General features: G+C 45.0%; 1 protein-coding gene across 5 annotated transcripts in view; it reads left to right on the plus strand.

Annotated features, from left to right (window-relative positions):
• ENOX1 (ecto-NOX disulfide-thiol exchanger 1) overlaps positions 1-15,582 on the plus strand; it is a 659,885-nt gene that overhangs the window by 373,172 nt on the left and 271,131 nt on the right. The window contains exon 1 of one of the 5 annotated variants that reach the window (XM_047756004.1): positions 2,871-3,056. The exons of the other annotated variants lie outside the window; for them this stretch is intronic. Within the exon in view, the coding sequence (XP_047611960.1) occupies positions 2,999-3,056 (58 nt within the window). The 5' untranslated portion in view covers positions 2,871-2,998. Of the gene's footprint in view, positions 1-2,870; positions 3,057-15,582 lie in introns of those variants that run through there. 5 annotated transcript variants of the gene reach the window in all.

The following is a 15,582-nucleotide window of genomic DNA, read 5'->3' on the forward strand; positions in this document are numbered from 1 at the left end:
ACTCACTCTTAAATAAGGATGATCAAGGATAACCATGAACAAGCTCGTAAATCTGCTTTAATGCAGTATGACTACGTTGAACGCCAATAATGCTCCTTAAGCGCAAGCTTTGAATGCTTCAGAAACTGCTATTAGAAATGATTAAGACCTCCAAGATAATAGAACTGTTTGAATTGGAACGCACAAACTTATTTACAGTATTCTGAGAGGTCAAGGAAACAAATGAAAACCCTCCATCACCATCCATTCATTCCACCCCCCCACCACCACCACCGTGGCTTCTTAATATGGTCTGTATGTTTTAGGTAGGAAGAGCTCCTGCCAGGGAGCAGCTCCTCCTCACCAAGCAGCTTCCTTGCCCACATTTGCACTTCCCTCTCATCTTCTCTTTTGAAAAGCATCTTGACATGTAGAAGTGAGGTAACTGAGGCCGAGATTAACAAGAGCAAATATTACATGAACATAAAAGGGACGTTTCCCCCATGACTCAAAGAAAAAAAATACAGTGTTTCAAAAACATCCCACATTTGTGGATTCCCGTTGTGGCGCAGTGGAAATGAATCTGACTAGGAGCCATGAGGTTGAGGGTTCGATCCCGGGCCTCGCTCAGTAGGTTAAGGATCTGGCATTGCCATGAGCTGTGGTGTAGGTCACAGATGCAGCTCGGATCCGCTGTGGCTGTGGCGTAGGCTGACAGCTACAGCTCTGATTCAGCCCCTAGCCTGGGAATCTCTATATGCCATGGGTGTGGCCCCCAAAGAAAAGAAAAAAAAATTCCACATTTGTTAGATAAGATGAGAACAGAAGATACTTTATAGTAACTTTTCCCTTACTACAGGTTTATTAAGAAATTAGGATCTGATTAGCAGCTTTTAGCTAGAAATATTAGACAAGGACATTTTCTATTATTTTTTGGCTCTGAGGTTTGCTTCCATAAAAAACTAAACCCTTCCGACCACACACGCATATATACACGCACACGCATACACACCCACACACAAATGTGAGGTGATGGATATTTAACTAACTTTGTCGTAATCGCTTCTCAGTATATATGTGTTGATGAAAAAGATTAATCAATCCAAGAAAGAAATGGAGGTTTGACTCAGGCTGACCTGAGGATTAGAGCCTGGGAGACAGTCAGAAAGCTCTGAGAACTGTACTGAAGAGGAAAAGGGGCAAAGTCAGTAAATACGTGACTTTGGAGAAGGGGGTGCTTGCAACCGAGCACACATCTTGGTAGAAGGTTGCTGCCATTTGCCAAGAACCAATATGGCTAATGGTTGTAGTGCTCTTCTCAGTGTGGGAAGATGCAAGGAACTGAGTTTGTAAAATTTTCTCCTGGACGTCCTTAGCAATCTAAGGGTCAGTTCTGCCGGTTTTCCTAGAGCCCCAAGTACTTCATCCTGATCGTGGCACCGAATTCCTTTCAATGTGCACTGTAGGTTGGCAACTGCAGGAGTTAATGACTTGGGTCTCGTAGAACTGGATGGTGAACAACATTCTTTACGATTCCCTCCTGTTCAGACTTAACTTTGACCAAGGTTTTAGAAGCACACCAGGACCGGTGTGTCCCAGTCTGCTAGGAATGCTCTCTCCCAGGCAAAGCAAGGGTTTCATCCATAGGTCAGTCATTGTATTGTTACTGGTCTAGGCCCTTTTCCCAGTCCCCCAAAGCCCAGTTTGATGGGGAAGGGGACTGAGACTCTGTTATGGTCCAGGAAATGGTTCCTTCTTGTTTCTTCCCACATCTAGAGTTACACTGTTACCATCCCTGGTCTTCCAGAACTGTGTAGTTGGTCAAATGTTTCAAGTCCCGGGTCATCGTTATTTTGTATCAAAGGCTCAGCCGCACATCTGGGAATGCAAGAAATAAAAATCACATGAAATAGGCAGCATATAAGTAATACAGCACAATACAAGTAACACAAGAATACAAGCAACATAGCTAAGAAAGTAAGTAAGGTTATGAGTATTTAAGAGAATATGAGAACTTCCAGTATCTCTGCAGTCATCAGAGCAGCCTATTCTGTACTAGTTGCTATCTTTAAGGGGAAGATATTGGTATTGTACATAAAATTCACCAGAGATTGTCTGCATGTACAAGGCAGGTGGTGGGTCACCTGATCCCTTACAGGACTGAGAAAGGAAGGATATCTTCTAAGGAATTACATGGCTGGTGCCAGAGGAAGAGAAATTGATCTTTAGGGCTGAGCAGGCATTCTTCCCTTGAGGGGTTGGGGGTGTCTGTTGAATGCGTAAAGCAGATGCACGGGGCACCCAAGAAGGGAGGGAGGAAGCCCAAGTGGGCAGAGCAAAAACGCTATGTTTAAATTTTTCTCATCTTGCCTTACAATACGAATTTTTATTTCATCATAGGTACACCAAATCGTGTTTATACACACGTTACATAACTTTGTCGATTACTCTTTGATAAAGCTGGGAGGGGAAAAAAAAAAACCAAAAAACCTTTTATGATCACAAAAGGCAGCTTTGGTTGCAGATACCAGCATTTTGCTTCCCATCCCTGGCCCTGTCAGATTTAACCTGACTGCCCAAAGCAGTGTCCAGAATTTGACTTGTGGCCTCTGCGAGTAACATTGTCCCCTAAAACCACAGGCTTGTTCCTCAGTAGCTATTTTGTCTGACTGCTCCTTGACCCTTTTCCCAGAAACCTAATTTTGCCCAGGGGAGTCTCACCCAGGAAAAGAGCGTTTGCATCTGCTTAGGGAAATGTGCCTGAAATAATGACTTCTTTAGAAGGAGTAACAGAATGGAATGGAATGGATGGATAAGCCAGTTTGAGCAGGCAGAGAGCAACCCGGGCCTGGTAACTCTTATAAAAGGAGCCCTGCAGCAAAGCAGTTTGCCCAGCCCGGCTGCCAAGAGCCATCTCCATTCAAGGAACGTCATCCCTGTAAACTCTGTACAAAACTCTTACTCTGACACCCGCCTCGAGGCATGCTCCCTCGTCTTAAGTTTCACTTATCCTTCTAAGATGGTACGGATTTCTCGTTTCAGCCCTGCAGACCCCAGTGTAGAAACTGCTCTCCAAGGTATGTTTCCCATTTTAAACTTCCTCTGGGTCCGTGACTGTGTGCCCTGGGTGGGTGGGGGGGGGGGGAGTAAGGCTGTGCCACGCAATGAAAGCGCTTTCTTGGTGGCCAGGAGAGGTGACGAGTGTTCCTGGCTTCCCCCAGGAGAGCGCTGGACTCAGCTTCTTTCTCACTTGCTGAACTTAAAATCAGCCAGCAGCGAGAAGGAGGGATCTGATGTCTCATCTAGGGGAATGAAGGATGAATTGAGGCAGAGAAAAGAAAAGAAAAAAGGAACAGAACACAGCCCCTGCGCATGGCTGTTCTATGCTGCTCCACTTCCCATGTTCTCTTGCTTTGTCTCTTTTTCTCTTCACCTGTCTGCCAAGAAAATATAGTTGATTCGTTTATAACCATCGCCTCAAAGTTGGCAGCGCTGAAATGTCAGAGGTGACAACAAAAAGCTTCTTAAAATAAATTTTGAAAACCTGAAGCTCGATTAATTCCTTTCCATCTTAGTCTTTCTTCCCTACTTAATACACAAAGAAAGACACTCAACCATTGACCGTATTTCAGTTAGCAAGTTTAAGCTTAAATACAGTTCTGTTTATGCAGAATAGTCATGAGAGTCTGCCTTTTTTAAAAGAATAAATAAACAAATCTATCTTCGTACAATTAGCAAATTATTAAGCGACCTTTCCTTCAAAGTCTGCAAGCACTTGCTTGTTTCCACTAATAAGAGACCGTGTTTTACAAGGCTCACGTTGATTAATTGACAAATGCGGATAAAATCAAAGCAGGGCTAAAATGCAGTGCACCAGCTGCACTAGAAATTACTTTTGTTCAATAATGTTCCGAGCGCCTTTACATTGTAGGTTTGCTTTTCAGTGAGCACTCCTGTCTTAAATGGAAGCATCCCTGGTGAAAATGGATTTCTGAAGACGACTGTGAGGCACCCCAGTTAGGACTAAATATTTCTACATCTGTGTATGCTTTTCTGCTCAATTAAAACCCTTGACGGCTGTGAGTGTTTTAAAAATGGATGCTTTCTATTTTGTGTGAAATGAGCACGAATGCCTTTTAGGACACTTTGAAAATCAGGCACCCTTGGTGGACCTAAGGATAGGGTTCCATACATGTATGGAGAGCTTAAGCTATAAAAATAAATAAATAAGTGCTCTCAACTACCAGCCTTCTGCCAATCGCTAAAAGCATGACATTTTTAGCTCCTTGCCATCCAGCTGTTTAGGCAGCTCCGTTGGGCTCCGTTAGAAGGCCTCTAGCTGTCTGATTCCCAAACCAGATATGTCTCAGACCTCAGAGCTGTTTGCCCAAACCCAGATGCCTGTTTTTGCTAATGAGTAAGTAGTTGCTGAGAAGAACCTCCTGCATCCCAAGTGGAACCTGGAGGGGCTGAGGACCCCAGCAGGAGGGGAATGTATGTTAGGTCACAGACTGTCCTACAGAGCCCCCCATTCCCATCCTGTTGTGGTCCCCACTCACCAGATAGACTCACAGATGCTAATGCCTCAAAAGTGCCCTTGCAGAAAGAGTCAGGGATCTAGCCAATTGGATGGTTTTATGTTGGGCATCTTCAAAAATTCTGCCTCACCCACCATCCTGGGATTAGATATCCCTCAAAAGCAGCTTCAACATACTTTTCTCAACCAAGTCATTTTCATTCACCAAATATTTGTCACTTCTCCTAGGTTCCAGGCATGGCTGCCAGACCCTGAGGCTGCACGCATAAACCCAGACAGATCCTCTGTCTGGTGGGAGCTTACAGTATCCAAGCATAGCTCTCAACAGTTGCCATTTATTATTGGAAAGATATCTTTACATCGTTGGCCAGAAATTTTTCAGTCCCCCTGGTGTTTCAGGCACTGGTCTAGGTATCCAATAAATATTCTAGATATTTTCTTGCTTTGGTCATTATCACAGACTACTGTGTTCTGGTGGCCCTGTAAGGCAAATCTCCTTTGTGAGTTTTCTGGAGGAGCTATCTCAGTTGCTGGTTACCAAGTAATGGTTGTACTCAGCAGTATTTGGCTCTCAGGTGTGGCTGGAGGTCAGTGGAACGGAGCCAAGACCACCACTCTGAACTCACTCAAAGGATGCGGTGCCCTCAGGATGGACGTGAAGAGCATGGAGCAGGAATGTGGGGCTGGGTGATGAGGGCGTTCAGGACAATTTGGGTGACTTAGAATCAAGCTGATTTTGGAATGTGGGTCCAGAAGAGGCACACTGAACTGGAGAGCCAGGGCCGAGGGCTGGACGGAAGTCTCAGTGGACTAGTAAAGGTAGAATTCCGAGGGCCTGAGCAGAAGGGTCAGATAGAAGGCAGATGAGCGGAGGCAGCCAGCTAGCAGAGATCCGAGCTGGTGCGTCAGTGGAGCCTCAGCCGTACCAGCAGGTGAGCGTTCTTTTGCTGGGATGGGTCCAGAGCAGAAGAACGAGGCTGAAGCCAGGGTGATAAACGGGGGGAACAGTTCCTCCGCTGAACTTGGTCACAGGAAGTACAATGTGCTTCCAGCCACCTAGGTCACAGGCTGAGAGCGAACCGGGCAGCGCGACAGAGAACTTCTGAGTTTGGGCTCGTTCTGTTCTCTCAACCCAGACATCATTAAGACAGTGTCTGGCACGCAGTAGACACTGTTCTGCCGAACTGACCTGTATTCTGAGAGGGAGGCAGATTCCAAAAGGAAGTGGTTTTTTTTTACGTGGCCACATAAAAAGCAAATAAAATGGCCCTGGCACTTAATAGAGAGGGAAAAAGCTCAGGAGCGCCAAACACAGGAGGAGGAGAGTCGTTTGTCTAAACTGTACATGCATTGTCTCTGGACTTACGTCGTTCCCTCCCTCAGTGTCTGCCCTGTGGGGTGGCATTTGGCCAGGAGAGGACAGAGCCACCGTAGGGATCCTTGGAATTTGGAAGAGCATGTGATTCACTGTTACCAGGCCAGGGATCATTTCCTCGTGGGAGCATTTGGAAGGAAAGAAATGGAAAGGGAAAAGGGAAGGATAAAAACCCTGCAGAACTCTGGGGTTTTAGTCTGATGTCGGAACCGGGTGACTTGCTTGCAACCCGCCCCCAGAATCTCTTCTGATCTTCCCTCGGGAAGGTGCCGCCTGCTGTCTCCATCCCCTGGAGGCTCTTTTACGTTGATGGAGATGCTGCCAAGTAAAAAGAGTAGGAATGATTGTAGTGCACCACCTTGATAAAAATCCTATCATGCTAATGTCATCCATCACACATGGAAGCTGTGAAACACAGTCTCTTTTAAATGCCCTATGTTGGGAGTTCCCATCGTGGCTCAGCAGTCATGAACCCAACTGGTATCCATGAGGATGCCGGTCCAATTCCTGGACTCGCTCAGTGGGTTAAGGATCCGGTGATGTCATGAGCTGTGGTGCAGGTCAAAAAATGTGGCTTGGATCCCATATTGCTGTGGCTGTGGTGTAGGCTGGCAGCTGCAGCCCAGTTTCAACCCCTAGCCTGGGAACCTCTGTAATGCTGCAGGTGTGGCCCTAAAAAGACAAGAATAAGTAAAATAAATAAAATGTCCCATGTCACCCATTTGGGCAGGTGGGACGTGACACAAAGCCTTCCTCTCCCCACCCAGGGCAGCATTTATGCCAACTGCCATTCTGAGCCGCAGAGCCATGAAGGGCCAAAAAGCTATTTCTCACTCTCTGCTCCTGACCCAGTATTCCGTGTTTTGACACTAGATGGGGCATTGTTGTTATTACAGTGGCTCTGAAATGGGACGACATAAAACCCAGAAGGATGAAACCATTTCTTTCGAACATCTTATTGTGCAACTGAATTGGGGCCCGTTGGGGAGTGGAAAGCCACGTACAGCGTGTAATGCAAACCCTGGCTTTTCTTTCCCACCCAAGAAAACGGGGACCAGCCCAAGTTTATGCAGCGCATCAGCAGCAGATGGAGATCTGGAAGCTAGAATCTGAGTCTCCAGGCAGCTCCGCAGCCCCTCCACCTGCCTTGGGCAGGGGGTGGGAGTTGAGGCATGGATCAAGGGTGTTCACCTCTCCAAAGCTGCCGCCTTCTATGTGGGGAATAATGTGCTGGTTCAATTTCCAAGGCCTGACTCCCTAAATCCACTCTTCCTGCTTGGCTCTGCTTGTTAGGGGCTCATAGAAAACAGTGAACGCGATCCAGACATGTGGCTTGTCTGTCTTTTTAACTTCTCTCTCTCACACAAGTGCACATGCACTCTTACACATGCTTGCACACCTCTTTGAACAAATGCCAGTGTGAATGAATGCACTTTATAAAACGTGAACAAGCATGGAGTTCCTGCTGTGGTTCAGTGGGTTAAGACTCCGACTGCAGGAGTTCCTCTTGTGGTGGAGCAGAAACGAATCCGATTTAGGAGCCATGAGGATACAGGTTCAATTCCTGGCCTTGCTCAGTGGGGTAAGGAACTGGCCTTGCCGTGAGCTGTGGTATAGGTTGCAGATGCGCCTAGGATTTGGTGTTGCTGTGGCTGTGATGTAGGCCTGCTGCTGCGGCTCCAATTTGACTCCTAGCCTGGGAACTTCCGTATGCGTGGATGTGGTCCTAAAAAAAAAAAAAAAAAAAAAAGGCAAAAAAAAAATTAAAGAAAGAATCTTGGAGTTCCTGTCATGGCATAGCAGAAACGAAACCGACCAGGAACCATGAGGTTGCAGCTTCCATCCCTGGCCTCGCTCAGTGGGTTAAGGATCCGGTGTTGCCGTGAGTTGTGGTGTAGGTCACAGACAAGGCTTGGATCTGGAGTGGCTGTGGCATAGGCCAGCAGCTGTCGCTCTGATTAGACCACTAGCCTGGGAACCTCCACATGCCGTGGGTGCAACCCTAAAATGACAAAAGACAAAAGAATCCGACTGCAGCAGCTCCTGTTGTTGCAGAGGTGTGGTTTTGATCCCAGCCCAGGGCAGTGGGTTAAGGATCCAGAATTGCTGCTGGTGTGACTCGGATTCAACCCCTAGCCTGGGAATTTCCATACGCCACACATGTGGCCATAAAATTAAAAAAAAAAAAATTAAGAGTGAATAAGCAAAATACTACCTATTGTATTTAGGTTCCAGCTAAATTTCCTTTAGGTTTTTAAATCCAGTTGCATCAGCTTCTAGGCCCTGTGAAAACCATCAGTCTGCCCTCTCCGTGGACCCAGTCTCTTAGCAGCAGCTTTGATGGAGCATTACAACCCAATGCTTCCCATATCCAGGACTACCCAGGGCCCTCAGCTTCCCCCCTTCCCGTAGCCCTGTAGCAGCAGGACACAGAACAGAACATGAAGTCTGCAGCCCTACCTTCCTCTCCATTCAAGAAGCCAGTGTGATTAAACGACAGGAAGAAAATTTTTGGTCTCTCCTCTCCTCGCTCCTGATTAATAGGATGCAGCTCACAGCAAAACTCTTATACACCCTGTAGCTAATCGCAGTTGGCAGAGTTTATTCTTAGAAGCCTCTCTTTCTTGTTTTTTTTCAATTTTTCTTTTTTTTTTTGGGGGGGGGTCTTTCCTTTTTTTAGGGCTGCACTCACAGTATATAGAGGTTCCCAGGCTAGGGGTCGAATCGGAGCGACACCTGCCAGCCACAGCCACAGCCACAGCCACAGCCACGCCAGATCCAAGCCACGTCTGTGACCTACACCACAGCTCACGGCAATGCCCGATCCTTAACCCACTGAGCGAGGCCAGGGATCGAACCCGCAACCTCATGGTTCCTAGTTGTATTTGTTTCTGCTATGCTATGACGGGAACTCCCAGTTTGTCTTTTTTTATTAGAGTTGAGTTACAATGTTGTACCAATTTCTGCTGTACAGCAAAGTGACCCAGTCATACGCATATACACACTCCCTTTCTTATATTATCTTGCATCATGTTCTAGCCCAAGAGATTGGATAGAGTTCCCTATGCTATACAGTAGGACCTCGTTTCCTATCTGTTTTTTTTTTTTTATTATTATTATTTTTAAATAGGGCTGCACCTATTTAGGCCTAAATAGGGCAGCATATGGAAGTTCCCAGGCTAGGGGATGAATCAGAGCTGCCGGCCAACACCACAGCCACAGCAACACCAGATCTGAGCTTTGCCTTCAACCCACACCACAGCAACTCATGGCAACGCTAGATCCTTTAACCCAAGGAGCCAGGCCAGGAATCAAACCCTCCATCCTCATGGATACTAGGCGGGTTTTTAAGCCACTGAGCCACAACAGGAACCCTTTTTGTGTTTGTTTTGCTTATCCATTGGAAATGTAATGGTTTGTATCTACCAACCCCGAACTCCCAGTCCGTCCCGCTCCCCCTCCCGCCCCCTTGGCAACCACGAGTCTGTTCTCTCCGTCTGTGCATCTGTTTCTGTTTTGCAGACAGGTTCATTTGTGCCATATTTGAGATTCCACATAGAAGCGATATCATATGGTGTTTAAGGAGACCCTCTTTCTTAAAGAGACCAATTTCACTTGCAGTTTCAATAGACCAAAAAGGCATGATTCTTGTAGTACGTTTTTCCTAATTTCAGTGGTAGCCCTTCTCCCTCGCGGGCCTGCAGGGTGAATTCTTTCTGTGACTTCAGTTATGGACAAAGTCTCACCTTCTTTGTATCTATCAAGATATTTAAGTCCTCTCCTTCTTGTTACATGTATCTCCTTAACATCTGGGGTGCCCTTTTTCTCTCCCAAGAAAGGCAGCCTCGTGTAAGAGAAACCATCTAGCTTGTGATTTTTTTTTTTTTTTTTTTTTGGCCAGGCTGGCAGCTTGCGGAAGTCTTTGGGCCACAGCAATGACAGCGCTGGATCCTTAAATGCTAGGCGACCAGGGAACTCCAGTTTGTGATTTTTATTTCATGTTAGACTTTGCAAACTTAAATCTTTTTGAAGAAAAACACTTTCAAGAGTCTGATTATAAACACTTGGCTTGGATGGTCTGACCCGTTTATCCCTACCTCTCCCCTGCGTGGTCAGATGCTTTTCATCCTTTCTGACCCAGCTCCAAAAGTTCCAATTCCCGTGTCCCCCTCCAGAATCCTCACTCTATATTCTGTGCTGCCAGAGCCTTTGATTCATACCGCTCGAATATAATCCTAGCACCTTATAAGCAGTTACACATGTGGTTGTGCTGCCAGCCCAGCTGTGGGCTTCTGGAAGGCAGGACCAGCAGATCGTGCCTGACTCATCTTGCGTCAGCTGCTCAGAGCATAACAGATGAGGTGTGTTAGGTGTTCTGTACATATTTACGGTGTCGACTCAAATTATGTCTGCACCAGCACTGTTGATATAAGGGTTCTGAAGTTTTGGAAAGTATACCATGTAAAGGTATACTTTTTAAAACCTTAAAAAATTTCTACTGAAATTTTCTGAACAGAGTGTCTTAGAGTCTTTTTGGGGTTTTTTTAGTTTGTTTTTTTAGGTCCACACCGACAGCTGATGGAAGTTCCCAGGCTAGGGGTCGAATCAGAGCTGCAGCTGCTGGCCCTAGCCACAGCCACAGCCGTGTGGGATCCGAGCCACATCTTTGACCTACACCACAGCTCATGGCCACGCCAGATCCTCAACCTACTGAGTGAGGGCAGAGATCGAACCCTCATCCTCATGGATACTAGTCAGGTTTGTAACACTCTGAGCCACAGCGGGAACTCCCACAGTCTCGTTCTTAAGAGGAAAGTTTTACCATATAACTAGGCGTATATTAGGAGTCATGTGGCGATCCTGGCCATTTATTTGCTCTCACCATCTTAACACGCTAGAAATTTTTGTCACAAATTCACTTTGCTTTATGCAAAATTTATCTACTAGAAAATTTGTGTGTAAATCTAATGTCCATAAGTCAAATTATGTGTTAAAATGCATTAAGGGAGCCGCTTAAAGAAAACATTTTTCCAAGTGAAATGAGATAATTTTCCAAGTAAAAAGGATAATTTCCAGACCTTTCAGAGAATTCGCCTAATATAGAGCAGTTATTTTTCTTAGAATGATAAAGGTTCTCCTATATTCAAAATTCACCTGGCATGAATTTCATGCTTTTCCATAGACTACTTAAAACACTGGACTTATTCCTAAAATTTTTATTTTTTTTGTTGTTGTTGCTTTTTTTTTTTTTTCTTTAGGGCTGAACCCATATGGAAGTTCTCAGGCCATGGGTCCAATCAGAGTTACATCTGCCAGCCTACACCACAGCCACAGCAACTCGGGATTTGAGCCACATTTGCAACCTACACCAAAGCTCAAGGCAACACCGTATCCTTAACCCACTGAGCAAGGCTAGGGATCGAACCTGTGTCCTCATGGATGCTAGTCAGATTCATTTCCACTGAGCCACGATGGGAACTCCAAACCTTGTGCTCTTAGACTGAGGCTCTGCTGTGCATCAGTAACATGCTCAAGTGTTGGCCTTTTACGGTAAACAATACTGGGGGAAAAAAGTTGAGTAACTTTAAAATAAAAATGCAGCTCCTAAACCATGCTCTTGTTTTTCGTGGACAGATAAGACCTGCCTGGGCTAATACCCAGGTGATCTTTGGTCTGCAAAGAGCTGGGGACTCAGTCGTACTCGGCTCATCTCTGCTTGTTTTAACTCCTTGTATGGAAGCTCTGGGCCCACTCTGTTCAGTTCTTCCTGACAGCTAGGCATTTTGATTTCCCGGGAGATCGTTCTCACATCTGGCCTTTGTCTCGTGAGCATCATCTGGACCAACATAGATGCCTCCACCCAATTTTAATTGACTAGTAAAGCTTGGCTTTATTTATTAGAATTTTATTTCAAACATAGATACCCCCAGCTCCACTTTTAAAAAGTCTTTATCGGGAGTTCCCTTCGTCACTCAGTAGTTAACGAACCTGACTAGGATCCATGAGGATGTGGGTTTGAGTCCTGGCCTCCCTCAGTGGGTTAAGGATCTGGCATTGCCGTGAGCTGTGTTGTAGGTCACAGATGCAGCTTGGATCCCGAGTTGTTGTGGCTGTGGCGTAGGCTGGCAGATGTAGCTCCAATTCGACCCCTAGCCTGGGAACCTCCATATGCCGAGGTTGCGGCCCTAGAAAGACAAAAAAAAAAAAATGTATTGGCGGGGTGTCATTTCTCATTCTTAAAAAATTATCTAAGGAGAACTTCCCCCTTTTCCCCTCATTGTGAGATAGCATGTAAATTGTATTTCTGGTCCACAGCCACAGCAACACAGGATCCAAGCTACATCTGTGACCTCCGCTGTAGTTTGTGACAATTGCTGATCCTTAACTCACTGAGGGAGGCCAGGGATCGAACCCACATCCTCACAGACACTGTGTCAGATTTTTAACATGCTGAGGCACAACAGGAACTCCAGTGTCTCTGCAAGCGTGGAAGCCAGAGACTCCCTAATATCACATTCATGAACCCTTAAGATTGGAAGATTGAAACGGTCATTTTACAGACTTGCCAGCTAACGATCCTACTGAGTATAGAGGATCAACCAGCTACTTCTTCAGAAACTTCAGGAAGTCTTCTCTCCATCCCTTTCTCCTTTTAATGACTCCATCTGCTAGTCTTTGACTGTAGGCTACAGTGGGTGTCAAATTTTGATGCACATCCGAATCTCTTTTGGAGCCACTTATAACAATACCTGAACCTCACATCAGATCCACTGAGGGTTTAAAAATCTGAGGGTGGAGACCCGCATGTGCATTTATAAAAACCTCCTCACATGATTCTGGTGTCCCTCAAGGGCAGAGAACCATGGTGTGCCAAGCACAGAGGCTCACTCCGTGGCTGCTAAGAGCGACGACACACACACACCTTTGTTTATTATGTAAGTTTGGTAACAGAAGCATTTGACTGCTCTATAGAAAGCTCATGCTTCCCTCCTTGGGAGCTAAACTTACTACTTTACCTATTCTGGTGCCTTGGAAATCCCTTCCTTTCATCCACCAGCCCCCTGAGCCAGAAACCTGGGAATCATTTTTGAATGTGACCTTCTTGCCCCATCACCTATATATTCCGGTTGCTCCCCAAGTCCTATCTTTCTATCTCCAGAAATCTCTCTCAAATCTAACCCCCTCTCTGTCTCCACTGCCACAGCCCTATCTTGCCTGGTTCTCTAGTAATTATTTTGGAGTTACCTTCCTTGTGCTTCTTTCGGTGTAAACTGTCCCTTCCCAAGAAGGATTCTAAATTACAAATTTGACCCCACCGCTCCCAATTTAAAACACTCTGTTTGGTCCCCATGGCCTCTGGAGATCAGACTCCTTAGTTTGGCCCCATATATATATATGTATGTAGTTGATGAGCGTATAGTTGGTTTATAGTGTTATATAATTGATTTACAGGGTTGTGTCAATTTCTGCTGTACAGCATAGTGACCCAGTCATACATTAGATACTATCTCATACTATCGTCCATCATATTCTATCCCAAGAGATTGGATATAGTTTCCTGTGCTATACAGTAGGACCTCATTGCTTATCCATTCTGAATGTAATACTTCGCACCTACTAACCCCAAACTCCTGGTCCATCCCACTCCGTCCCCCTTGGCAACTGCACGTCTGCTCTCCATGTCTGAGAGTTGTTTCTGTTTTGTAGGTAGGATCATTTGTGCCATATTTTAGATTCCACATGTTAGTGATATCATATGACATTTGTCTTTCTCTTTCTGTCTTACTTCACTTAGTATGAAAACTTCTGGTTGCATCCATGTTGCTGCAAATGGCATTATTTTGTCTTTTTATGGCTGAAGAGTATTCCATTGGGTGTATGTACTACTTCTTCTTAATCTGTTCATCTGTCGGTGGACATTTAGGTTGTTTCCATGTCTTGGCTATTGTGAATAGTGCTTCAGTGAACATAGGCGTGCATGTCTCTTTTTGAATGAATGTTTTGTCTGGATATATGCCCAGGAGTGGCATTGCTAGATCCTACTGTAGTTCTATATTTAATTTTCTGGGGAACCTCCATACTGTTTTCCATAGTGGTTGTACCAATTTATATTCCCACCAACAGTGAAGGAGATTTCCTTTTTTTCTACGCCCTCTTCAGCATTTGTTATTTGCTGACTTGTTAATGATGGCCATTCTGACTGGTGTGAGATGGTGTCTCCTTGTAGTTTTGATTTGCATTTCTCTAATAATTAGTGATGTATCTTTTCAGCATCATTCCCCACCGTTTCACCACTTGCCCCATAAGCACCAGGCAGACAAAAACACTCATTTCCGTACTATGCCATGCACTTTCCACCTCAGTGTCTTTGTTCAGTGTTGTCAATGCTTGAAACACTCTCATTTTGTTTTCCGTTGTTGTTCTGTTTTTTGTAGTCGCACCTACAGCATACGGAAGTTTCCAGGCTAGGGGTCGAATCAGAGCTACAGCTGCCAGCCTATACCACAGCCATGGCAGCACCAGATCCGAGCTGCATCTGTGGCCTACACCATAGCTTGTGGCAGTGCTGGGTCCTTAGCCCACTGAACGCGGCCAGGGATCAAACCTACATCCTCATGGATACCATTCAGGTTCTTAACCCACTGAGCCGCAATGGAACTCCTGGGGTTTTTTGTTTGTTTCTTTCAAAACACGTTTCATTCATTTTTAATATTCCTCCAGTTTTCACCTTTATTCATCCTTCAAGAAAATCTAAAATCTCTTCCACTGGCAGAGTTGATTGCATCTTCCTCTCTGTTTTTTACATCAACCTGTGTTTTAATTAATGTACCCAGTTGGGTACACGTATACCTATGTACTAAGCTGTTTCTGTGGGCCAGCCTTCTGGGAAGGAGTTTTCGTTCACCTAGGACCTAAAATGGTGCTGTACACAGTGGAAGTTAACTGAAAATACACTGAATGGGAAAAGGATGAATGAACCTGAAGCTGGCTTGCTGTATCCCCTCCCATTGGTCCTAATTCCATTCTTTGGTGTATCCCTTCACTAATCTAGTCCATCTTCTATGTCTGCTCTCCTTCTACTATAGGAAGATTCCTATCATCTTTTCTTTTTCTCCTAGTCACAAAGCTAGTAAGTCGTCCTTTGAAAACCGACACCAACTTTGAAATTCCGGCGGTCATTATGGACAGTTTCAAAGTTGCACTAATTCTCCAGGTCAAACGATCTAGTCTTGATAGACTCGCTACATACTCAGATGTGCAAGAAAGTAAAGTGGGTAGCATTTAACCTAGTATCATGTCACACTGGTTGCAGGATTGAGCTGCTCATTTCTTAAGTTCAAATGCATTTTAACAATCCTCCGTTTTTACTCCCTGCTTCTTCACTGTTTTTTACATATTTTATCGTGTATTCTTTAACTACCGATTAAAGATATAGGTGATTTTACTACTTTTGTCTTTCATCCCTTCTACCAGCTTTATGTGTGGTTTTATTACTTTTACCATTTGCCTTTACCAATGAGATTTTTCCTTTTGTAATTTTAATATTTCTAGTTGTGGCCTTTTCTTTCACTTAGAGAAGTCCCTTTAACATTTCTTTAATGCTGGTTTGGTGGTACTGACCTCTTTTAGCTGTTACTTACCTGCAATTTTTTAATTGAAGTCTAGTTGATCCACAACACTATGTCAGTTT

This window comes from Phacochoerus africanus, chromosome 13 (assembly GCF_016906955.1).
Source record: "Phacochoerus africanus isolate WHEZ1 chromosome 13, ROS_Pafr_v1, whole genome shotgun sequence".
NCBI lineage: Eukaryota > Metazoa > Chordata > Mammalia > Artiodactyla > Suidae > Phacochoerus > Phacochoerus africanus.